Source organism: Oryzias latipes, chromosome 22, assembly GCF_002234675.1.
Source record: "Oryzias latipes chromosome 22, ASM223467v1".
NCBI lineage: Eukaryota > Metazoa > Chordata > Actinopteri > Beloniformes > Adrianichthyidae > Oryzias > Oryzias latipes.
In genome coordinates this window covers 28,787,955-28,814,576 of record NC_019880.2, presented here as the reverse complement: position 1 = coordinate 28,814,576, position 26,622 = coordinate 28,787,955, and the positions used below count along the sequence as shown (strand labels likewise).

The 26,622-nt window shown below is 40.3% G+C and overlaps 1 protein-coding gene across 2 annotated transcripts; it reads right to left on the bottom strand.

Moving 5' to 3' along the window:
• Positions 1-1,163: 1,163 nt before the first annotated feature.
• On the bottom strand, positions 1,164-26,622 carry diexf (digestive organ expansion factor homolog (zebrafish)). 2 transcript variants are annotated; one of them, XM_023951735.1, is made up of 12 exons: positions 26,466-26,622; positions 20,922-20,961; positions 20,676-20,847; positions 19,704-19,937; positions 17,496-17,584; positions 17,025-17,429; positions 13,186-13,402; positions 12,897-13,099; positions 5,112-5,294; positions 4,911-5,020; positions 4,383-4,628; positions 1,164-2,048 (listed from the first exon to the last, which is right to left on the bottom strand). In XM_023951735.1, the coding sequence occupies exons 1-12, from the start codon at positions 26,564-26,566 to the stop codon at positions 1,796-1,798; spliced, it is 2,253 nt and encodes a 750-aa protein (XP_023807503.1). In that variant the 5' UTR covers positions 26,567-26,622; the 3' UTR covers positions 1,164-1,795. The 2 variants fall into 2 exon arrangements, with proteins under 2 accessions (XP_023807503.1, XP_023807504.1); XM_023951736.1 differs by having other exon boundaries at positions 20,682-20,847.

Below are 26,622 nucleotides of genomic sequence, written 5' to 3'. Positions count from 1 at the left end.
AGTCTGGCCATTCTCCTCTAACCTCTGCCCACAGGACAGCCATGTTTTGGATATTTTCTCTTTTTGAAACAATTCCTTTGCATTATTTAAGCCCATCTGGCACCAGCACAAACGCCACGGTCAAAGTAGCTTAAATCACCTTTCTTCCCCATTCTGAAGCTCGGTTTGAACTGAAGCAGATCGCCTTGACCATTTTGGAATGAGCAGTTGGACAGATGTAATTAAGTGGCCAGTGAGTGTTGGTTTGCATTATTAGAGCAGATATGACTGTGGCTCTTAAAAAAGGCAAACAACATGAAAGAACGTAAATTTGCAGTTAATATGTGGATAACTTTACCGTTTCCATAAATTGAATGTGGTAGACAGTTGTACAACCCTCATAATACCGGATGGAAAAATTATTATTAAACCCAACCGACATACTGGTTTTTCAATTTCATAATACCCCTATAAAATTAGATATATGAGATGAGAGTTCAAGAAGTACATTAAATTAAGATGGAAAAACATTTAATTGAATTGGAAAAAATTACATTGTTAGATAAATATGTTAATTTGAGTTGTATAAACAATTATTGAGACATAAGATATTAGGCTGAATAATTTAACTCAATTACTCTTTACCAATTGAATCAATTCATTTAAGTTTTATAGGTTGTGTGTATATATCATAACGTAATTGGAAATAAGATCAGAAACTCGTGCGTTTACTTTGTCCGTTCTTTTTCTCCAAGCAGAAACTCTCTTTTGCTGATGATGCAGCCGTGTTACTTTTTTGATGGACGTATAATCTTCATACGCCGTCATTACAATCTCAGACTCTGTATCACTGAAGTATAGCGCTCTCTTTTTTTTCTCCACGCGTTTCCATGGTGACTCTGGAAATCGGCGATCCATTGAGAGTGTCTTTATGTACTCGCCGTGCACGCGCATTAACCCAGGGTTACCAAGTCGAGCGTAATTACGCCAACTCCTATCCGGTGTTTTGGAACCGACAGACCCAGAGCAAGCAAGTTCAGGAGGATTTCAGCCAGAGTTCAGGGTTAAAGTCAGGGGAGTTTAAACATGCTTCCTAGAATACCCCCCAGCAAGGCACCTCACTGCATTGGGATGGCATCATATTCTTCAACCTGCATTTTCTACAAGTCAGACAACAATCCAGATTTTCTTTAATCATTTAGAATTGTTCATTTATTTTTACAATTGGCTTTGAAAACGTGTGCAACAGAATGAAAGGTGTTTTACATTTATTTACTGAAAACACACGTACTACAATAGTTAGGTAGCCTTAACAGCAAAAGACCCTAATAAAAATAACATTAAGACAAACCATTAAACGGAGAAAAGACTGATTTGAAACCAACAGACTAAAACTAGATTCTAAGTAAATATTCAACACTTAGTGGTCTTGAAATGTTTGATGAAGATTAAATTGTTCAAAATGTTTTTACCTTATTTTTAAAAACAAATGTTTGATAGTTAACTGAATTTTTGGAGGTCACACGTTACACTTTGTGATCACTTACTTTTTTTTAAGCTTGTCTTTTATTGTGGGTCACATATTATGAAACATTATCACTGACACATTTATAAACCTAACAGATAAGGACAAACTTTCAATAGTTAACTCATTTTTATTGTGAGTGATGCTTTAATGATAAACCTATTTTTATTATGGTCTGACTTGGTTTTTCAAAGCTGCATTGATGTGACTGAAAGGAAACACTGCCAGACATGAAAGCCATTTAATAAGCTTGTAATATTCAGCAGCTCGTTGTTCCTTTAATTAACAGCATCAGAGGGTCTTGTCCTCCCCTGTGATGAACAGATGAACAGTCTTGTTCAAATGCAGCATCTGTCCCGCTCGCTGGCCTCCTGTGATGGCGGTCAGCTTGTGAGCATCATATCTGGAGTAGAGGGCAGTGCATGTCCAGCTGGCCGCCCCTCCTGGACCCCCCTCTGCCAGCATGTTACACACCTCACTGTAGAAGTGAGGGAAGGACGGCAGACCATAGAAGATAAGGTTCTGGATTCCTTTAATGGTGTACCTGGAGATCACATGCAGAAGTTATGTGATATGTTTTTCAGCTGTTTGCTGCACAGTTCAAATGAAGAGCATGGATGAGTCTTGAACTTTGTGTTAATCTGCACAGTCTGATGTTTTGAGGCAGTAAAACTCCTCACAACAGACTTTCTACATGTTTCTCAGACAGACATGAAAATGTTCACACTTTTCTTTTCTTTAAACTCTCATAGTTCAAACCTTTATAGAAAAATAACTTCAGTATTATAGAATGAAAACAAAGATCTGATCCCAGTCGAAGATTTATGTAGATTTGGAAGTCTGCATGTGTGGAAGAATGGCACAGAGGAGATTGATTGATAAGGTCTTCAGCCAATCAGGACATAGAACAAGGTGCGATGTTCTAAAAGGGAAAAAGCAGCATGCAGTAAAGTGCGTCTCTGATATTGTTCAGTGGGCCAAATGTGGAGGCGGGGCCACGGGGTCGTAGTTTGGGGACCACTGGTTTATAACAACCCTGGAGAGAATATTCTGCTAAATAGTTACTTGACATTTTAAGAAGACAGATTTATTTGGAATTTTTATCTCTTGCGTCTGCTCCAAAACTAAAAATAAAACAATTCACAAAAACAATATTTCTCTTCAAGAAAAAACAAGAGTTTAAACAAAAATTAACATCTAAAATGTCTAATGAAAACGTGTGAAAATGTTCATGTGTCAGAAATGTGTATGAAGAGTCTAGTGAGTAGTTGTACAGCCTTAAAGGGCCTATATCATAATCAAATCAACTTTTAGAGCTCTTAAGTCTTTTAACACCAACAACTGATATATGGGTTTGGATTATTCACCATGGTTATTAGCAAAAAGGTTCAGCTCAGATAGATAAAGTAAAACGCACTTTTATTGTTTTGATTTCTTGCAATCTTTTGCCCTAACAAACAAAAGGAGACACTGAAAAATTAATAATTTCTTTTTTTTTTAAATTAAATGAATGTATTATGAGGAAAAAAAATTAATGGATTATGCGAATTCCTCACAAAAACAACCCCAAAGTGATATTTTGCTTCATTCGAACATCTCTGTGCATTCCGAGATGTGTGGGTAGTGCGTTTTCTTTTTCAGCTCAACACTGGCTCTGTGTTGCAACATACTGCTAATAAAGTTTTTTCACAGTGAAAATAGTTTTTTTAATGAATGTCTTTTGAAGTAAGTTGGTTTTATTTATCCGCCACGTTTTAAAGTCTGCTCTGGGAAAGTATCATCCGACTTTAAACCTGTTTGCGACCACAAACTGGTTTAAAGTCAGAAAACATTTCGTCAGATCAGCATTATAGTGCCGTAGCATGATAGCATCAGTGTCTAACAACACCGCTGTCTCCAGATCAACATTCTTTAATAAACTCTGTTGCTGCTGTGAGTCCAGCAGGTTTAGCCTCCAGTTCCGTCTGCATCCCATTAAAAGCTGCCAAATGTCCTGCTGCTTCATCAGCCTGAACTAAAATCTACAAAGAAGTGTTAAGAAGTTGCATGTCACGTGTGCTTGTAAATATTGGGAAACAAGCTTATTTTTCCCTCTGCTTTGCAAATTCAAATTTAAATTCATTGATAAAATCAATTTATCGCCCAGCCCTAGCTGAAAGGTTTAAGAATTTGATCTATGGTAAAAGTGTTCCCAGCAGTCCTTTAATTATGATTATGCCATTTTTAGCCAAAATCAAAAAACCTGTTTTGTTTTCTAGGACAGTTTCTGCAGAGCAACAGGAGTTCATTAGAAATTCATCTCTGAGTTGTGAGCTCTTCATTTACACTCTCTCCAGTTATTTTACACCCCTCACCCCCCAACCTAACATTGCACAGAAAGGCCAAGCAATATTGGATCTATCCAGCCGTACACTTTTGAGCCAGATGCCAGTTCAGATGAGGAAAACAAAGATTAAATGGATATAGTCATCTACAAGTGAATGCATCAGAATGGACCGGAGCGGGGAGCTTGTGGCCGTCCAGCGTATTTTTTACGTAACAAATACGATATTTTTCAAATTGCATATTTCCATCTGATCCAGATTCACAATGATTTGAATAAAGAAAGCTTATTTTTCTTTATGTGTCCTCCATCATGAGAACATGTATAAATACCAAAAACATGATTTTCATAGAGTGGGTCTTTAGTAGACTCAAAAACTAAAAATGGATTTCCCTTATTTTTTGGATGTAAACCTAGATCTTTAGGGACAGCTAACTAAATAAATATTAATTTCTTAAATAAAAAACATTTATTTTCATAAATTTCGTTTTTCCCCCTGACAGAATAGTCTCTTTCGAGCAGTAATTGAAACCCTTCTCATCACAAAGAACTCACCTCTTGTAGAAGTGGAAGCGTTCGGTGAAGAGCAGGAAGTGTTTGTCGCCTTTCAGGAAAAAATGTCTGGCTCGGGAAATCTCCGATTTACTGGAATACTCGCAGATGCTGGTGAAGCTCATCCCCGCCTTTTTCATGTAGTTTCGTAATCGGATGTAGTCAAAGTAGGATGGGATGTAGACCAGAGTGTGGGATATAACAGAGTCCTTGTACTGAGGCAGGACTTTATCCACAAAGAACCGAAACCTACAAACAAAGCAAAACATCAACAAAAGATAACAAAGATAAACCACTTCAATAAAAACTTTTACAAGATTTAAAAAGAAATATAAAGTATTGCTTTTAGTGAAACTACAAACAAAGCATTTTAGTGTTTTCAAAGAACATATTGGATGTTTTCAAGCTAACCATGTTGGGTAAATAAAGGATACATGAAAACAAATAAAAAGAATAAACTCAAGATCTCCATAGGTTTAAAGCACAGATATCTACTGTAACAGTCAAAACTTTGATTTAAAAAGGATTTACCGAGCATCGTGATCAATGAAGCTCTCAGAAGAAAACATTTGGAACACGTGGGGAAGCTGAACCAGCACCTGACAGATGGAGCCCGTCTTTGGTAGATTCTTAGAGGCAATCTGAGGCAAAAATAAACATCATAACAGTAAAAGGAAAAACCAAGCATTAACAGTCCTAAAAAGATAATACAAAGTGAACCGCAGAGTTTACCTGTCCTCTGTAGTTGGAACAATGTTTGGTAAGGATGTTGTTGATCTGTGGGTCCTGGATGGAGCTGAAGACCAGGGTTTGCCTATAGTGTCGGGCCCAGTTGTTCAGGTTCCACATCCTCACCCTGGAGAAGTCAACTCCATGAGAGTCCAGCGGCTGCAGGTTTATGTGATTTAACACATGCTGATGGGAGAAGACAGTCACTCAAACACAGTTTAAAAATACAACCAAAGTCTTTATAAACATTATTCATTCTTTTGTGCCAAAAAAAAAAAAAACAGGCTTCTAAAATGTTAGAAGCATATTAGGTATTTGCGATTTAAAACAAGCCCAAAAATGAATTTTAACCTCAGTTCATGTACCTTTTTGGACTTTTAAGTCTCTTTTTTTAAAACAAAAAACAAATAGAAAAAGGGAAAGTTTTAATTTTTTTAAAATATGATATAAAAAAAAAGAGCAAAAATCAAGTATTTTTTTTTACCTGTTATATATAAGTCTCAATTTAAAAGTGGAACTTGGGTGTTTTCTACAAATATAAATAAAACGAATTTCAAAGGAATTTTGAAAAAAATCAAAGTACCGTACTTTCACGACTATAGGGCGCGCCGGATGGTAGGGCCCGGTCTCAGTCACGGGATTTTTCCGTCTTTGACACATACAAAAGGCGCACCGGGTGTTAAGGCGCGGGCATGTTAATGCCCCGTTCAGACCCTCAGCGCTTCTAGAGTGGGTTAATAAAATCCCTGTTTTTCCCTGTAAAATCCCTTTTAATCCCTGTTTTTTTTTAGAAGAAACGTTTTTTTTTGTTACTGTTCTCCCTAACTGAATAACACAAACGGATTGGTCACTCACTTGCGCGCTCTTGTCTCCCTTCCTCCTTATCCTACAAAAGCGCTAAAGACACACAACACACACACACACAGAGGTGCGCCACGCGTAAAGACAGACAGACAGACAACACACACAGAGGTGCGCCACGCGTACGTACAGACAGACAGACAGACAACACACACAGAGGTGCGCCACGCGTACGTACAGACAGACAGACAGACAACACACACAGAGGTGCGCCACGCGTACGTACAGACAGACAGACAGACAACACACACAGAGGTGCGCCACGCGTACGTACAGACAGACAGACAGACAACACACACAGAGGTGCGCCACGCGTACGTACAGACAGACAGACAGACAACACACACAGAGGTGCGCCACGCGTACGTACAGACAGACAGACAGACAACACACACAGAGGTGCGCCACGCGTACGTACAGACAGACAGACAGACAACACACACAGAGGTGCGCCACGCGTACGTACAGACAGACAGACAGACAACACACACAGAGGTGCGCCACGCGTACGTACAGACAGACAGACAGACAACACACACAGAGGTGCGCCACGCGTACGTACAGACAGACAGACAGACAACACACACAGAGGTGCGCCACGCGTACGTACAGACAGACAGACAGACAGACAGACAGACAGACAGACAGACAGACAGACAGACAGACAGACAGACAGACAGACAGACAGACAGACAGACAGACAGACAGACAGACAGACAGACAGACAGACAGACAGACAGACAGACAGACAGACAGACAGACAGACAGACAGACAGACAGACAGACAGACAGACAGACAGACAGACAGACAGACAGACAGACAGACAGACAGACAGACAGACAGACAGACCAGACAGACAGACAGACAGACAGACAGACAGACAGACAGACAGACAGACAGACAGACAGACAGACAGACAGACAGACAGACAGACAGACAGACAGACAGACAGACAGACAGACAGACAGACAGACAGACAGACAGACAGACAGACAGACAGACAGACAGACAGACAGACAGACAGACAGACAGACAGACAGAGACAGACAGACAGACAGACAGACAGACAGACAGACAGACAGACAGACAGACAGACAGACAGACAGACAGACAGACAGACAGACAGACAGACAGACAGACAGACAGACAGACAGACAGACAGACAGACAGACAGCAACAGACAGACAGACAGACAGACAGACAGACAGACAGACAGACAGACAGACAGACAGACAGACAGACAGACAGACAGACAGACAGACAGACAGACAGACAGACAGACAGACAGCAAGCAACCACTGGTGAACTCAGCAACGCAAAAAGACCTGGACGTCCACAGTGGTGGATGATGGCAGAATCATTTCCATGGTGAAGACGAACCCGTTCACAACAGCCAACCAAGTGAACAACACTCTTGGTTGTTCACAGAAATGGAGGTATGTTTCAGGGTAGGTCAAGTTACCATGGCCACTCATGCTCTGAACATAACCTGGTCCGGAACAGGTTTAGTTTAAGGTTAGTTTGTTTTCAGAGAGGTGAAGCAGCATGGCGTGTCCATTTGAAGATGATTTAGTGGATGAAGAAGTTCAGATAATACTTTTTCCACGGTGAGAGGGTGATAAGACCACGTATGGATGTTGTAAAGATAAACATTTTTACTTTGATCCAATTAAATTAATTGCTTCAGTTAAGATAAATCATTTTTTAAGGTCACCTTAAAAATAACACGTAATTTTCAGACAATTATTTTCCTTTCATTCAAATTAATTCAATTAAGTAGGTGTAACTTTGGTGCTGCTGTTAGATCGGCACCGCAAGGGATTGTGGGATACCATTCCCTTTGCCTGTCTGGACGGATTTGGGTTTAAGTGTGGCTTTTTGACAGAATGTGTTTAGTTGTATAGCTATTTTACTGTGTTTTGCCGAGTTATTTTGTCCTACTATGCACCATGAGTGAGAGTGAAGGAGAGGATGATGAATTTATATAGCACCCCTACAAGCCTCCATACAAGTATATATTATAATGACAATGATGGAAAATTCTTTAATGAATTTTTGCACTCTGTGCATTTTTTCCGTCCTTTTTATTGTCATAAAAATGAGCATATCTGCCGGCTCAAGCTTAGACATATGAGAGTTCAAGAAGTATAAGTAATTAAGATTAAAAAAAGATCAATGGAGTAATGTGACATTTAGTTAGATAAATACGTAAATTTGAGGTATATAAACAATTATTGAATTTTATAGACGTAAAAAATTAGGTTGAATAAATTTAAGTAAATTATTTGTTACTAATAGAAAAAATTTATTTAAGTATGTGTGTGTGTATATATATATATATATGCGCTTCACAAGGAAAATGGAAACAAGATCAGAAACTTTGTTATTTTTCTCTAAGCAGAAACTCTATATTTGATGATGCAGCCGTGTTACTTTTTTGATGGACTTATAATCTTCATACGACGTCAATAAAATCTCAGACTCTGTATCACTGAAGTATGGCGCTCTCTTTTTTTCTCCAAGCGTTCCCATGGTGACTCCAGAAATCAGCGAACCATTGAGAATGTCTTTATGTACTCGCCGTGCACGAGCATTAACCCAGGGTTACCAAGTGGAGCGTAATTGCGCCAACTCATATCCGGTGTTTTGGAACCGACATACCCAGAGTAAGCAAGTACAGGTGGATTTCAGCCAGAGTTCAGGGTTAAAGTCAGGGGAGTTTAAACATGCTTCCTGGAATACCCCCCTGCTGTGTGACGTATGTTTTGTCAGTCACGGAGAATGTGGAGAGATCAGGTTTATTATTTTGAAGAATAATAAAGCTGCGTCTGAATCTGCCGCCCGTGTTTCCATCTTTTTGGGAGAGTTTGAAGCCAAGGCCCCTCCCCCGCCTCTCTACCTGCTTTTCCTCTACCTGTACACCTGTTCACATCCTCTGCAGCTGAGAGTTGTTTTCCCCGCGCTCCTCAAGTCTGTTCTAAACAGAGAGCGCAAAGTACGGTCATCATAGGTTGACACAATAGTCGGGGCGCTCCAGCGCAGCAGAAGAGCTGTGAATCTATCTGGCAACACTGCGCAGGATAGGGAAGGAGCAGGTTGCCTGGCAGGGACATGATGTCAATGGATGAAGCAGAAAAGAACCAAAAACGAGGTTAATCGTTTGACACGCATGGTGTTCAGATCTGCGTGCTGATGCCCCACTGAGGCGCTAAACAGCAAAAACTGGAAAAGGCTGAAGTTAAAAAAAGTATTTTTGCGTCAGGAAAAAATTAATTCATAGATTTTCATCTATGTTGAACCATTACAATGTTTTTTTTCCTCCATAAATTCAAATGACTTTGACCTGCATCTTTACCAGCTGGTTCAGCGCGCTTCAGGCCGTCTGTCTGCGCGCGGACACACGCACACCCGGGAGGATTATTGTTAAAGACTGTCACATTTTACAGCAAGAAGCAGATTCCCATCCCTCTAATGGATTGGATTTATCTGCGCTTTTCAAGACACCCAAAGCGCTTACATTGTGTCCATTATTCATTCACTCCTCATTCATACTTGGTGATGGTAAGCTACTATTGTAGCCACAGCTGCCCTGGGGCAGACTGACAGAGCTGTCACAACTCAAAAGTCATCAAAAGTCTTTGCGTCAGTGAGCTGCTGCTGAATGGAGAGAAATTAAAACAATTTAAAAAGGGGGAAAAAGCAAACATGAAGAAAAGTTTTCTTCTCTTTCACCGTTTCAGAGCAAAGCTGCAGCTGACCTTCAAACTCTCCGTAAATCCAAACCAAAAGCAGAACCTCCGTAGCGCATACGTTGCAGGAGCGGGCGGGATTGATCAGAAATTTGGCAGGCGCAGGTGGGATGAAGAAAATAGTCCTGCCCAGGGCTCTACTACATGCATTACAAAACATTCAAATAATTATAAAAGATATAATAACACAGATCATACTAAAGGGGGAAGGCATATTAAAACTAAATTGAACTCCAACTTCCTGTTCTCCTTCAGTCTCGCTGCAGCTTCGCCTACATCTCACAACCCCCCCCGGTCTTGCTAACGATCCAGGCGCGGCGCTGGTTCATCTCAAACACGTCTGTTGTTGCATTTTAATGTTAATGTTAAAGCCCTGTTAGCTGTCACACATAGATGTGGGACATTTATTCTCCGCAACAATCCACCTCCTGCTGGAACGATGTGCTGCAGTGACAGCCGCGCACGAGAACCGTTTTGGTTGGGGTTAAGATGCCGCCGCGCGCCTAACCGTAACCATAACCTTAACCCTCCACCGGGTCTGTGCGGCCCAGAGAAACGTTCAGCACGGACTGCATGGATTTAAAAATTACGAGCGAATAAATACGTTCTAAAAAGGAAAGTAAGGAACTCCTTAATGTGGTCCGGGGAGGGCGCTGTCAGGTTTCCTGTCTTAAATGTTCTCCTACTTTCAAGCCAGGTCAATGTCATGCCCCCAAGAGTCATACACTCCACTGTGATTGGTTGGTTTGTCAGCTCCGCGCACAATACTGAAAAAGTGTCATTCACACAGACTGGCGGAACGCATTAACATTAAACTTTCACATTAGGGCGGGGGCCGCAAAATATCATCTTGGGGGCCGCGAGTTTGAGACCCCTGGTCTAAAAGAACAGAGACTGGTTCTTTTATTAACCCACTCTGGAGGCTCTGAACGGGGCGTTAACATGCCCCCGCCTTAACACCCGGTGCGCCTTTTGTAGTTTTCTAGTTTTTTCATAACAGACTTTTGTGTTAAGGGCCGTACACACCGAGACGAAAATCAGCGCACGTTATTCGCCAGCGTTTTTCAACATGTTTTTTGTGTTCACACCCAGGCGATTTTCACTGACGATGAGCCGAGTGAACATGCAGTTTCATTCCCTGACATTAGATGGCGCTTAATGTAAAACAGAAATTCCCCCTGTACACAAGGTGGCGCTGCGCAACTTTACGCTTCTTAAACTCGCTTTTCACTCAGAAGAAGAGAGCAAGTATTTACGCGCTTGTCAGAATCAAACAAAGACAACATGAATATTTCAAGCACCAGTAGCTCCAGCTCCAGTTTCAGCGATGAAGAAATTATAGTTCTGGTGAATGATGAAAGACGCCGGAAAAGATGCTGATTTCGGGTACATCCCATAGTTACGAGAAGAGAAGAACATGGGGAGTTTTATCGACTGGTACAAGAGCTGAAAATGTATCATGAGCGTTTTCGGGCATATTTTAGAATGTCCGTCATTATTTCTTCGCGGCAGTGTAGACGCTACTTGGCGACTGTCTTCTTCGCTGGTATGTGTGCTCAGAAAGGCAGTTTTGTGTTTGAGCGCCCCCAAGTTGTGTTTTACTGTAACTTCAGAAGCTCCAGAAACGTGTGCAAAAGCGGCATTCTCATTGGTCGTATAGTTTTAAACGCAGCGCGTCAAACCAAAAAAACGAACCCGAAGCGTTTTTTTAAAAATGACGCTTTTACGCGTGGCGTTTTTCGCGTCGGTATGCACACTCACATTGGTGCCCTTTGTTTAGTCACGAGGCGTTAAACGTCGGTGAAAATCGCGCGCGAAATTCATCCCGGTGTGTACGGGTCTTTACATTGCTGAAATCAGTAATACTCTGTCTTTGACAATGACAATTTTCATTTGGAAATATCTATAAAATTTGGTTTAAACAATAGTGAACATGAACAGCAGCCATTATTTAGTACAAAATTGCTGTAAACAGGATACAAAATGAATAAGTCAAGTAGCTGCCAGGCATATTGGTATTAACTTTTGAAAAACAAACCCATAGTCATTGCTTAATTTAAAAAAATAGTTGTGAATCAGATATTAATTCTGTGAACAAATTTTAGTGTCTTTGTTAAAAATAAATGACACCATTTAGTGCAAATGTGGTGGAAACAAAAATAAGACATAAACTACTTTCAAAATAAATGACCAAGGATAAAATACATGAAGAACTTAAAGTGCATCTAAAAGTAAACATCTTTGTGAACACCACGATTGGGGAAAAGCTGCATGTGATGGATGTTTAAATGTTCGTGTTTTTCTGGAGAACCACAGGCCTCAAGCTGCTCGTCTACCGCTGCTTAGAGGAGAAGGGGGGTCTAAGGGATGGATGCCTCGCTTTCTTCCGTTTCCATCTCATCCGTAACTCTGGTCTGGCCGTACAGCGCAGGGATCCTTTTTTCAGTATTTCCCAGAGGGAATGTCAAAGCGTGGCTCTAATGCATTCAATAAAAACCGCAATCCCTTGTTCTCCACCTCCCGTTTTGTTTTCCGTTTGTTATATTGCCGCTGCTCTGTCTCACAGAAGACGGCGGTAGCTTCGCCTGGAAAAAGGTATCCACGCTGGGCTGTGTCGGCTTCAGGCCAGCAACAGCCACGGCTTTCTCACACAACTCCAGGTGATGCAACTTCAATGCTGCCGGCGCGTCTTTGAACTTGCTGCTCTCGCATCTTGTTTTCCCCCTCCACCCTCTTTGTTTGAATGTGTATTTTTCTTCGTCCACCTGCAACAACCAATCTTGCAACAAGCGCCCCCTATCGACCCTCCGAAGAATTCTTACCAAAGGATGGTTAATATACCGTTTTACAGGGTCTTTAAATGTAAATAAAAGGTCGATACTTGACGAAGACGTCTCGAGAATCAATCGCAGGACTAAATATACTAGATATATCACCATATCGCTATTTTGGCACACCCCTACTGTCTTGTGGGGTCTAGATGAACCACCTACCAATGTTAAAGTGCCTAGGATAGCACAAGGGTTAAACAAGAGTGAAGTCTGAAAATGGAGGTCCAAGTCACTAACCCCTGGGCACTTTTACTTACTTCTTAAACTTTTATGAAGAACCCAGAAGTTATTAAAATAATTAATCCTGACTAAAAGTTTAAAAAAGACAGTATGTAGATGCTCTTACCAGGACGTGTTCCCAGTTCTGCATGAGGAAGACATCTGCCTGATCCACCACCAGCAGCTCGATGGATGACAAAAAGTCGAAGTCTCTCTTTTTCTCTCCTTCTGCCCCCAAAATGGTGCGCAGCCCCAGTGGAGAAGTGATGATGATGTCTGAGGAATAGAAGGGGGCGTAGAGCCGCATGTTGTTTCTCACTATGGACACTCCTGCGAAGGCAAGTCCACACAAAAAGAAGTTAGTGAGGAACACTTCAAGGAGGTAATCAAAAGTGCATTCTTGCCCTAAAGCAAACCTATCCTGAAGTGGTCATCCACATTGCCAGCAAAGATGGCGTGATAATCATCAGGTCTGTGGAGGTTCGGTGGCTTTTCATCTGCATCTTCGCCAAACTCCTCCTTGAATTTTTTCTTGTTGCTCACAACAATCTTCTTGCCTTTGGTCTCCAGCAAACTGAGAAGGATGTGAATCACTTGAAGAGCTCCACTCCGGAAAGGAAGGAGAATAAGAACCTGACACAGTGATGTCAGTCATTAACATGAAAGCAGATGAGTAGAGGAAAATATCTGACTCCAAATCTGCCTCTTTAGTTTGGAAAAAAAAATTGCCAGCAAAATTATTTTGAAAAGAGAACCATAAGTTAGTGACCAATCACATATCGTTACTCTGTGAGTAGGGCTGGGCGATTATAGTATTTTTTATATCACGATTTTTTCTTCATATCAGACGATAACGATTTATGATCACAATATAATCCTGATAAATATATTTGTCAAATTTGAACACACTGCTCATAAGAGAATTGTGTAGTCATCAGCAGGTTGTTTAGATTTAAATATTTATTTCCTATCATACTTTAAACATAACAGATTTACTGAAGAAACATGATTCAAGCAAAAGGCATCAAGTTTAAATACAAACAAAGCAGAATGCCAAACTGTTTGATCAGTTCCGTTTAAAAACAAAACATTAATTCCACAAATAAATGTTTTCAAGTTTTACAAAACAAACATAAAATTTACAAACATCTTTGTCAACATCCTGTAAATAAGCTAAGAACTAAAAGCAATTTCTCAGAATGTCTTCTCGTAGTTTAGACTGTTGCTGCTGTGCAGGTCTGAACTTTGTAGTTTTTGCTCGAGAATCGTTTATTTCAGTCTGAGATTGAGCGTGCTTGATGGTACTGCTTTAGGTGATAAAAAAGGTTGGTGGTATTTCCAGTTTAGAAGGAATATGCCTTCTGCACAATTTGCAGAAGGAATATTCAAGGGCACGTTGCAGTGGACTCTGTTTTTTGTCGGATAACTGTAAAAACTCCACACAGGGACCAAAACGTATTTTTGAGTCACCGGCCAAGTTGGCTGGTTAATTAAAAAAAACCTACCAGCCAAACTTGTTTTTATCGGCAAATTATAACACTATTTTACAAGAAATACCTTCTATCTTTTAAATATTTTTAGGCAAATAAAAAGCATATTAGTAATTTATAAATGGTATGAAAACATATTTATTGTCATCTAACTGTAAAATCAAATTCAAACATGCTGAAAAAACAAAAACAGGTTTAACAGCGATATCCTTATTCAGCTTCCCGGTGATTATATTTTATATTTAATCATAACAAAAGAATTGCCTGAAAACCACATAATGTTTTTATTTATTGTTATTATTAATCATTAACATTCATGAGTAAAGACGCAGGACGATTCAGGACATCTGGCAGCTCACAGTTTTAGTTCACTTAAGTTAGAAAGATATTCACAGATTCGGTCTTCCGGCCGAATCTGTGAATATCTCTTCTGTGAATCTCTGAATAACTCTTCTGATAAACGTTCATAAGTAACAGCAAGTATCTCAATGCTTTTGTATAAACGAAAGAGAGTGAACTCCAAATGCATTTTGATAAGAAAAAAAGATTGTTTTGTATGCCTTTTAATAAGGAAATGCTATCTTCAAGCTATGAATGCAGACACAGGTGAAGCGGCTTTATCCTCCTGTTCTTACTGGCTACAAGGCCTGCACAAAATCGCAAATTTATTATTATCGCAATATCAAGCTGTGCAATATACATATCGCAAAAGACAGCGAAAATTGAGATAGTTTCCTTAAATGTGTAAAAACAATCTTATAGTAGCTTGAATTATTTAATAAATCAAATAAATTCCTTTATGCATGTGACCAATCGGATGGAGCACTTTTATGTTAGATGCTTGCCTACTATGTAGACGAGGGTCATTTGGAGAATAATTTAAGGTATGTTGACTCTTATTTAAGATAAACGGTTGCAGTGCAACCTTACTGGATACTATTAAAAATCGCTGTATGTTCCTCTGTTTTATGAGCTTAAACTTAGCGATGTGTAGGTGAAAAGGCAGCGGGGGTGGGAAGCGTCTCGTTTGTTTCACTTGTGTGCAAACGGTAGAGAGGACAAAAAAGGTTCACCAAAAGGATAGCAAATTAACATGACTATGTTTATGCAAACATTTACTCGCCCTGTGCCGACTAACCCTCCAACTTTTACTCGCTAAAGAAGAGAAAATCTTTGCAACTGGGGAGTGCTAATTTCGGACCCTTCAAAATAAATGTCTATCGCGATATATTTAATTAGAATTTTATCGCTCAGCCCTACCAGTGTGAGTCCTGTTGAAATGTCCAATTTTTCTCTTTTAAAGTCCCACCCGATCTATTGTGAAAGCATCCCCAGTGGTCTTTCATTCATGATTAAGCTGTTTTTAGCCTAAATTAAAACACGTTTTTAGTATTTTTTGGACACAGACGTGAATTGATCTAGTCATCTGCAAACAGGTGCATCAGGATAGAGTGAAGCAGGAAGATTGTGGCTATCCAGCATATTTTCTTCATCACAAATATAATCTTTTTAAAACTGAATTTTCAGAAAAGTGCAGGGAAAAAATTATTTTCATCTGAGTGGGTTTTTAGATAACACCTTAGCTCAGGGGTCGGGAACCTATGGCTCGCGAGCCATATATGGCTCTTTTGATGGTCACATGTGGCTCGCAGACAAATCTTTAATTATAGTTTTTTTTTTTTCATTAGACCAGTCCTTCTCGGGCGCGATGCGATGCCAGAGGCGCGCAGTAGTAGCAGTGCTTAGAGAGAGAAATCTGCGCCAGCGCTATCAGTTACTATTATCTATTATTTCACAGAGTTTGTACCAGCTGGAAACTTGTGAATTGACGTGCCTAAAACTGCGCGCTCCCGTCTCTGAGAAAGAGCGCGCAGATGCGGGGACAGGATGTGACTGAGAGGGAGAAAGCAGAGGGTGGGGGTGGGGGGACAGCAGGTGAATCGCGCAGGGATTATAAAAACGTAAAACCCGCTGCCCGTCACTCACTGCAGCGTGTGAGTGTGTGTTTGGCTCCCCGTCTGCATGTGAGCAGTCTTTCTCACATCTACAGAACATTCAGACCTACGATCACGTTTAAAGTTTCAACGCCTTAACGAAGCAGAAACTCACCACGGATCAACCAGACTAGACCATCAGCAAAACTACCACGAGAAATACTCATCATTTATTAGCAACAGCATAACTATGTTATTAAAAAGAATCCACAGACTTATTGTACTTTAAAAATGTTGAAATTAAATCAAATGCACACATTCATTTGTATATTTAGTTTTAAACAAATTGTCGCGGACTGAGTTGGATGGCTGTTGGGCCGCGTTAAAAGTTCTGGAGTTCATTGAACGCGTCAAGCAGAGATCTGATTGGCTCTCAGTTCTGTCGCTCAGCCTGTTGTTAGGTAGTTTGGACCAATGGGGTTCAGCTATGGGCCGAATAAGGGAAATGGGAGGGCTGCAGCGGTAGCAGGGGAATATAAAGTTGGGAGAAGCGCTCTCTCTCGTCTCGGCGGGAGAGATTCAGGAGTTGCTGAATTAATTGTACGGCGTTTGTTGCGGTCTGCAGTAATCGGAATAAAGAACTTTAAAAGGTTAAGTCTCCGTGCCTCAGTGTGGGGAAGGGACACTACATTATTGTATGGCTCTTTCGAAATTACATTTCAAAATATGTGGCATTTATGGCTCTCTTGGCCAAAAAGGTTCCCGACCCCTGCCTTAGCTGTTAATCAGTCATGTATGAAAACAAGAACTGCTTGGTTATGGCTGGGTTACCTTGGGCCTGGTCAGTCCCTGGTCTCTGTGTTCTTCTTGGCACTCAACTGTAGATTTTGTTTTCCGCTCCCTCACCTGCGCATTGTGCAACAGTACTTGAGAGTTGGCCCTCAGAACGTGGTTAAGCACATGGAGGCAGTATGCACTTCGGACCTGAGGACCCAGCTTAAGTGGACAGGTCTCTGAGTAACACAAATCCTTGTAGGAGGCCATGAGGGTCAGTAACTCCAGCTGGAGAGGGCTGATCTCCTCGGGTGTTTCTTTAGGGTCGGATAGTTGGTTCAGATCCTTCCAGCTGGTTTTCAAAAATGGGTGGAAAACGGGGAGATTTCTATCTTTCTGCAGGTCAACTTGCCCAAACTTCTCAAGGAAAGTGGTGCAGAGAAGCGTTCCCATTCTTGCCAACTAATTCAGAAAAAAAGACAAAACTGTAAGCAGAGTTTAGCAAAAAATAAAGTACTCATTCCATACCGTAGTTTGTGTTTTTGATTTGCTGTCAGATATTATCTTCTGCACATCTTCTTCAGTGAGCTCTGTGTACAAATGCTGCTGGAACATATCTACAGATAACAGTCAAAACATTTGTAATTATAACAGAAATTAAGATCTACATTAAAAATGCATTTTTGTTAGGGGTGTAACGATTCATTTTAACAATGATTTGATTCATATAATAATGTGGTTTTTGATACAATTCATAGTCGACATTAGTTCATTTTGAACGATCCGATTCACTGACTTAAAATCGATCCAGGAAATCTTTAGCCAAGACTTCAACCAATGTGTCACAAGAGATAAATACCTGGGTACTGAACAGTGCAGGGGAAATTTTCCAGATTCCTTGCATTTCTTGTAGGATAATCAAGTGTAAAAAAAAGTGTACAAACAAGTAAACAAGACCTAATGGCAGAACCATTTACATTTGAGTTTCATAAGTTCAGCCCACTAATGATTATCCACATATAAATAATACAAACGGTACATTCTACCACACTGAATTGTCACGTCTTTGCAAAATTCAGTGTTTCCATACATTGGACTGTAATGATGGCTTGATCATTAATGCTCCCATCACGTGTGTGTTGTCCGCTGTGATGGCACTTGGTTGTTTTTTTAATTAAACATGTTTAAAATATCCAATAAATTTTGTTCAATTGAAGGTTGTGTCCCACTTGTTCATTCTTCACAAAAAATTACAGTTTATATCTTTATGTTTGATGCCTGGCAAAAGGTTGAAAAGTTCAAGGGGGACGAATACTTTCGCAAGGCACTGTATTATTTTGATATAAATTTATAACAATACAGGTCAATTTGACTCAATTAACAACTTGTCTCAGACAAATTAATATGGTTAGATTGATGCAGGGGTTCTCAGTACATCGATCGCGATCGACCGGTCGATCTTCAAGGACATGAGGGTAGATCCAGGAGAGAGAAGATTAAAAAAAAAAAAGCACTTCTTAAAAATCCACCAGCCAATCAAAATCCTCACCGAGAAGTACGGGACTTGATTGACATGCAGAACGGCCAATCGGACATCCTCTGATACATACGTCACTGCAGACGCCTGTTTAAATTCACTGAGCGCATAAATTCACTGAGCGCAAACTGTCATGAGAAAGTCGTTTTCTGCCCCGCGGCACATCTTGTCCCCGGCAGGAGAGCTCTCCGGACAACCGGAGTGTTTATTGAAGTCGCCCCGCGTTTCTCCTCTTGCTATCAGCTCTGCAGTTCTCGGCCGATAAATACGAGCTCATTAAGGAAGCTGTTTTATCAGAGGCACGCGCGTACGGAGCCAGCAGCGCATTAAATGCCACGCTCTTCCTATTGCACGATTTTCAGCAGAGCATGTCATACGATGGTTGCTGCTTTCTGTCTTTGTCATAAAACGCCTAATCTGTTAATACAAAAGTATCTGTGTAATCTCACTGTGTAGTTTTTTAATCATCAGTACATAAACAATAATGTTCAAATAAACAACTAATGTGACTAATAAACATTTACTAATAGTATATATATATATATATATATATATATATATATATATGCATGCATATCTTATAGGTAGATCTTCAAGACATTGTCGATTCAATGTCATTTACTAATAGTATTTATTAAAAAAAAAAAAAAACAAAAAAACGCCCCTCTCACCCTCCGCATGTGGTTTCTCCTCCAAGCTCGAGTCCTCTACCAGAGGCCTGGGAGCTTGAGGGTCCTGCGCAGTATCTTAGCTGTTCCTAGCACTGCGCTTTTCTGGACTGAGAGGTCTGAGGTCTTTCCAGGTATCTGTTGTAGCCACTCCTCCAGCTTGGGGGTTACTGCCCCAAGTGCTCCAATTACCACAGGCACCACTGTCACCTTCACTTTCCATGCTTTCTCCAGTTCTTCTCTGAGTCCCTGGTATGTATGTATGTATGTATGTATGTATGTATATATGTATGTATGTATGTATGTATATATGTATATATGTGTGTGTATATATATATATATATATATATATATATATATATATATATATATATATATATATGCATGAATATCTTTTAGGTAGATCTTCAAGACATTGTCGATTCAAAAGTAGCTCACACACCAAAAAAGTGTGAGCACCCCTGTGTTAATGAATAATTACACCCCTAACACATAACCATAATATATATTGGCCCTATCGTAGATTCTGACCTTTGCCGTTTTCCTCCTGCGTGAAGTTTCCGGCTTCACACTGCTCTTTTCTGTTCAGGAAGTTGGTATCTAGGGAAAACTCCAACTCTTGCCCCTTGTCAACAAACTCTTCTTCTTTAGCCTCGTTTTGGTACTTGCAATCTCCATTCTCAGCTTCTCTATTGGCAAGTTCCTCCAGCTCTTTCACATCTTCTTCATCATTATTACTTTCATCCTCAGCTTCATCATTGACTTCTGTAATACATTAAAAACAAAATGCTAATTAAAGTCCCTCTCCAACTACATTTTTTTATATCGTAAAATTGTTCCCAGTGCTCTTTTAATTATGATTATGTAGATTTTAGCCAGAATCAAAAAGCCTGTGTTGTTTTTTAAATACATTTTCTGCACATCGGCAGGAGCTCATTATAAATTGGCCTCTGAATTGAGGGCAGGACAGATGGTGTGAAGGAATCCAACCCCCTTCCCCACCCAGTCGCTGAGAGCTTGGTTTGCTTGCTCCATCGCAAGCTTATACCCAAGCTAACATTACTGGCACAAAACTGATGAGCAATATAAAGCTATCCAGCAGTGCAGTTTAGAGCCAGATGCCATCTTAGACAAGGACAACTGTACGACAAGATAAATCCAATATTGCTTGCAGTTTTTGTTGCACCAGTAACGTAAGGTTGAGGGTGTGAGGGGCTGTAAGCTAGTGGGAGAGAGTGTAAACAGATGTGTGACAGGAAGAGGCCGTGGGCTTGTTCTGTGACAACAGTTCCATCCAAAACTCAAAGGTAAATTTCTAATGAACTGCTGCTGCTCTGTAAAAAGCATGTCCTAGAAAACAACCCAGTTTTTTAGATTTTGGTTTAAAAAAATAGCATAATCATAATTAAAACACCACTGATAATGTTTTTACAATAAATCACAAGATTTCTTTCGTGGGACTTTAAGGCTAAATATCATCCAAACAAGCCTTTATACAATAACCTTTACTTAGAATTTCCTCTTCATCCTCTGAGCTTTCCTCCTCTGCATGAGGTGTGCATTGGTTCATTGTTGAAAGTAGCTTCTGATAGGGCGTTTTCTTTTCTGGTTCCTTGTCTTCTTGCCCATCTTCCTGCTCTTCTGGGTCTACGGGTGAATGTTCTGGGCTAGGTGGCTGAAGCAGACACAGAAGTGTAAATGAGGAAACTAGAGTTCAGAAAGGATAACAAGTGGAAAAGCAAAACTCACCAGTTCTACTATTTCCATCCTTTCAGATCCTTCGGTAACTCTATGAAAAAAAACAGAAAAGATAAAGACGCAATCAGAGAATCGTTTGCATTGCAGTTACTAATATCCATGTCCGTGCAAACATATTTTATTTTCTGGTAGTTTTAGGTCAGCAGACTGCAGATTTTCCAGCTACATTTTTTAAACTTGTCCTGTTGAACAGCTAAGTAGACAGATGAGAGGTGAAAGCCTCTTGTGTTGGACATATTTTACTGTTACAATAGGGGTTATGAAATGTTTGACACACTAGGTGAATATTCTAGAGAATTATTAGTCATAAATAGATTATATACATTTTTGATAGGATAATTTAGGCTAAACTTTATTCATCTTACTCATATCTGTAACAGTGTTTTGTTGGACTGGACGGCAAAGAAAAGAAGGGAAGAAGAGAGAGGGGTGCCCTTGGGGGGGGGGGGGGGTATTAAAGTGGAGGGGGGGGTCAGCAGCATAAGGCAACAAGTTGTTGGATGTTTGCAATCATTCCATTCAGGTTGATAAGTAATATAAATCCAAAAGGGATTCATTTCATTTCCTTAAAAAAAAACCCTCAGTGTTTGTGAAATGTTGTTTAGTTTAGTTTAGGACCATCTTGACTTTATTTCTTTATGGTCTTTGACTTTATTATTTAAACAAAAAAACTTTTTCTTCTTTTTAAATTTCAAACATGTTTCTTTTCTTTAACCTGTCCACACACACACACCCAAATGCCACAAACATACAGTGGTGGACAAAATTGTTGGTACCCCTCAGTTAAAGAAAGAAAGTCCACAATGCTTACTGAAATGACTTGAAATGTTCAAAAGTAACAATACATTAAAATTGAGTTGATTATCAGAATTATTTAAAAAAACTAACTAATCAAATAGAGCTGGACAAAACTGACGGTACCCACTACTTAATATTTTGTTGCACAACCTTTTGAGGCAATCACTGCAATTAAAGGGTTTATGTATTTGTCAATGAGCCTTCTGCACCTGTCCACAGGTATTTTGGACTACTCCTCATGAGCAAACTGCTCCAGTTGTCTCAGGTTTGACGGGTGTCTTCTCCAAATGGCATGTTTCAGCTCCTTCCACTGATGTTCAATGGGATTCAGATCTGGGCTCATAGGAGGCCACTTCAGAATAGTCCAACGCTTTTCTCTCAGCCATTCTTGGGGTTTTTTGGCTGTGTGTTTTGGATCGTTGTCCTGTTGGAAGACCCATGACCTGCCACTGAGAACAAGCTTTCAGACACTAGGCAGCACATTTCTACCCATAATGCCTTGATAATCTAGAGATTTCATTTGACCTTTACAACTTCAAGACACCCTGTTCCAGATGCAGCAAAGCAGCCCCAAAACAGAACTGAGCCTCCTCCATGTTTTCACAGTAGGGACAGTGTTCTTTTGGTCGTATGCTTCACCAAAAAGCTCCAGTTTTGTCTCATCTGTCCAAAGGACGGTTTCCCAGAAGCTTTGTGGCTTGTTAAGATGCATTTTTGCAAATTCCAGTCTCGCTTTTTTATGATTTCCTTTCAATAGTGGTGTCCTCCTTGGTCATCTCCCATGAAGCTTTTAACTGTAATGAAACTCAAATCTGCATCCCATTTTGTTATCGGATTGAAATATTATCTAGATTGCATAAGATTGTTCATATATTTTGGAGGTTTTATTCATTGAAAGAAATAATCAGATACAACTGGTTCTTGTAGTTCTAGGTAATTGTCTTTGTATTTAAATGTTTTAGTAATTATAGATTTAAGTTGTTTATATTTCAAGAAGTTATTTATTCCATGTTTGTCTTGAAGTTCCTGGGATGTTATGAATCTTCTATCAATAATTAATTGCTCTAGTAGTGTTACGCCCCCTGCTTGCCAAGCTGGGAAGTGTAACTTTTTTTGTTAATAAGGATGTCTCAGTTGTTTCAGATTAGGGTTGTGCCGATGGACAATATCATCGTCCATCGTGATGGGTGACTGACATCCCGATGGAGAGACCACCATCGTGATGCCACGCCCCCGCCCCGTTGCGCGTCGACACCATAAGCCGTGGTTACATGTACAAAATATCTTGATGGGATCAATGGTCGGATTAGAATCCAACCGTGTACATGGGCCCAGAAGAATGTTTTTAGAATATAAAAACGTTCACTAAGGTCACACTTTCCGTCGGAATAAATCATTCGCACATGCGCAGTAGGGTTTGAAAAACGGAGGGATATAAACTCCGCCGAGCGGCTTTTTTTCTTCAAACTTTATTGTATGTAACAATTCAATACAAAACAATGTTAAACAGCGCCGAGCGGCTATATACATTGACATGTCAGCTCGGTAAAATACGAGACGATCTTCTAAACGTGCTTTTAATAATGTTACGGTTATTATGAAACACCTGTTCGCTCATCATTTGAATTTTAATCCGTGTGGTCAGTGCTTTTTCTGAACGAAGCCAGGATTAGCAGTATGCTAACACGGGCTAACAACATTAGCTTTGGGTGGTGCTGCTTGCTGGCTGCACGTAAACATGTAAGAATAACATCAGCCTTTATTTAGTCGGGACACGACTGGAAACACAAATCCGCGTGATTGTTTGAATGTTTTCTAAGGACTGAGCGACATTTCTGCTTTGAAGCTCAAACCGCTGTGTTTCTGCTGACGATCCGAGCTGTGCACAGACACACACTTTTAGACCCGGTTCTGAGTTCGGTAGGTAGTACCCCTAGAGCTGCGGGACGGATCGCAGTCTTAAATCTCCCACACATACCGCTCATGTACCCCCCCCCCTTCCCATCAAACACAAAGCTGTAAGTCCGCACTCCCCCGGAAGTGCGGGTGCGGACTACTTCTTTTCTATTTTGTTTGTTACTTTTTTTGTCAAAGTCACTTCCCTCAGTTTATACTGGATCATCACGGATTAGTCATCAGTTGGGAAATAAAATGAAAAAAGCAAAAAAACGAATAGCAGTTATATAAGAACGAAAAATGTAAAAATACCCCCCCCCCCCCCCCCCCGACGATGTCATCGTCCATCCCGATGGTTGACAGCAAACATCGTCAACGGCCAATTTAATGGACATCGCCCAACCCTATTTCAGATGGTTGTCATTTTGCATGGTAAAAGTAACTTTAACTAGTAAACTGAACTGCACATAGAACTAGTAAATAGTTCTATGTGCAGTTCACATTTTTCCATTCCTGTGACTAAAATTTAATTAGTATACAGATCATTCAGATAGGCCAACAAATAAAGTTATGGCATTTTAAGTGATCACATGTAGGGCATATTTTATTTCTAAAATATAAAGGAAAACAACACAATTTGTGTGACCGGAATCAAAGATGAGTGTTCTTAGTGTCATAACTTCCCAATCCAAAAAAGGGAGGCATCTTTGCAAAGCCAGTCAAAAGAACTACAACAATTAAAGTTGATTTCAAATACATTTTTATTTCTGTATTATCAAATAATAATCAATTAGTAAAATAATCAAGAAATGGTACAGATCAATTTGAACTTACACTGATGCTGTAGGGCAGAATATACACCAACATCTTCGCATGACTAAGCCTGCACAATAAATTTCAAATTTATCGTTATCACGATATTAAGTTGTGCAATACGGATATCGCAAAAGATGGTGAAAATTGCAATAAATCGTTACAGTCTTATGACAGCTTGAAGTATTTAACGAATCAAATAAATCCCTTCATGTATTTGATCAATTGGATGGAGCTCTTTTATGTTAGATGTTGGCCTCATTTGTAGACTAGGGTTAACTCTTAAATTAAACTGTTGCAGTGAAATGGAAATTTGGTTTTTGGTTGTTTTGCTATTGTTCATGTATTGCAAGTAATATCGTCATTGCAATATTGATCACTAATATCGCCTATCTCGAGTTTTCCTTATTACATGCAGCCCTAAGTATTACATATCATGTTTATGAAATTATTTAGCTTAAAAAACATTTTTAAAGCAGACATCTTATTTACACTGGATATTTTTTTATTTTATTTTAAGTTACCAACATAAAGAGAAAGTCAGAAAAACATGAAAATAATATCTACAAAGTCCGCAAAAATATGATACCAAAGGGTAGAAATACATGAAATATTTTTTAAAAAGTCATGATTGATACATCCATCCATCTCCCTTCGCTTATCCGGGACCGGGTCCTAGGGGCAGCAGTCTTAGCAAAGACGCACAGACTTCCCTCGCCCCTGCCACTAACTACAGCTACTCTAGGGGGGACCATGAGGCATTCCTAGGCCAGCCGAGAGACGTAGTCTCTCCAGCGGATCCTGGGTCTTCCCCGGGCCCTACGCCCAGTGGGACATTCCCGGAACACCTCCCCAGAGAGGCGTCCAGGAGACATCCGGACTAGATGCCCAAGCCACCTCAACTGGCTCCTCTTGATGTGGAGGAATTGTGGTTCTACAACGAGCTCTTTGCGGGTGACCGAGCTTCTCATCCTATCTCTAAGGGAGCGCCCAGCCACCCTACGGAGGAAGCTCATTTCAACTGCTTGTATTCGAGACCTCATTCTTTTTGTCATGACCCAGAGCTCATGGCCATAGGCGAGTATTGGAACAAAGATCGACCGGTAAATTGAGAGCTTTGCTTTTGGGCTCAGCTCTCTCTTCACCACAACGGACCGATACGGCAACCACATAACTCTGGATGCAGCCCGCTCTGCCCATCAATCTCATGCTCCAAGATATTAAAACTCCTCCACCTGGGGCAAGGACACTTCACCCAGCAAGAGATGGCAAACTACCTTTCTCTGGTCAAGAACCATGGCCTCAGATTTAGCGGTCCTGACCCTCATTCCAGCCACTTCACACTCGGACGCAAACAGCCCCAATGCATGGCTCGATGAAGCCAACAGGACATCATCTGCAGAGAGCAGAGAGGAAATTCTGCGGTGCCCAAACCAGCCGGCCAGTCAGCTTACCCAAAACCTGTCATGTGACCTCATGTTCAAGCTTGCACTGCTTGCCAACGAAAAACACAGTACCTGTTTACTTTTTTATCTCATTAAATTTGCAGAAGGTGGAGAACACGACAGCAAAAATCGACTAGTATCAAAATCAGACACCAACTAACTTAAAAGCTGACGAGAGGTTTTGTGAACCGAAATTTCCGTCCGGAAAAATTCCTACGTCGTTACACGAGTTAAAATTTGAGAAGCAGGTCAAAAACAAATTTTATTACAAGATGTGCTCGACTTTATGCTACCTACTGATGACAAGCGATGTTTATTCAAAGAAAGTCAACGCTGCAGCCTCGCGCACAAGCTCGGATCGCTAGTTTGCCAGATACTTCCGGTGGCTAATCTACTCATACGAGCATGGTCAAAAAAATAAATGGGAAAAATGTTTCTCCAAGAAATACATTGAAATCTTAATTAAATAGATAAATACGAGCTGTTAGCAGAACTTGTTTAATAAAACATACATTATTCTTGATAACCCTCAAGTCTGTATATGTCTTAACATTTGTAAAACTAAAAAGGAAACAGCGCTTACACATCGTGGAATGGGTGCTCCTCTCCAAATTCCTTCAAGTGTTTCTTCTGCTTTTTGGACAGTTTCGTAAAGAAGTTATTTTTCTGTCTTCGCTTCGTCATGTTGTGCTTTTGAGCCACGTGTGGAGGAAGGACTTCTTCTATGGTAAAGATAAGAA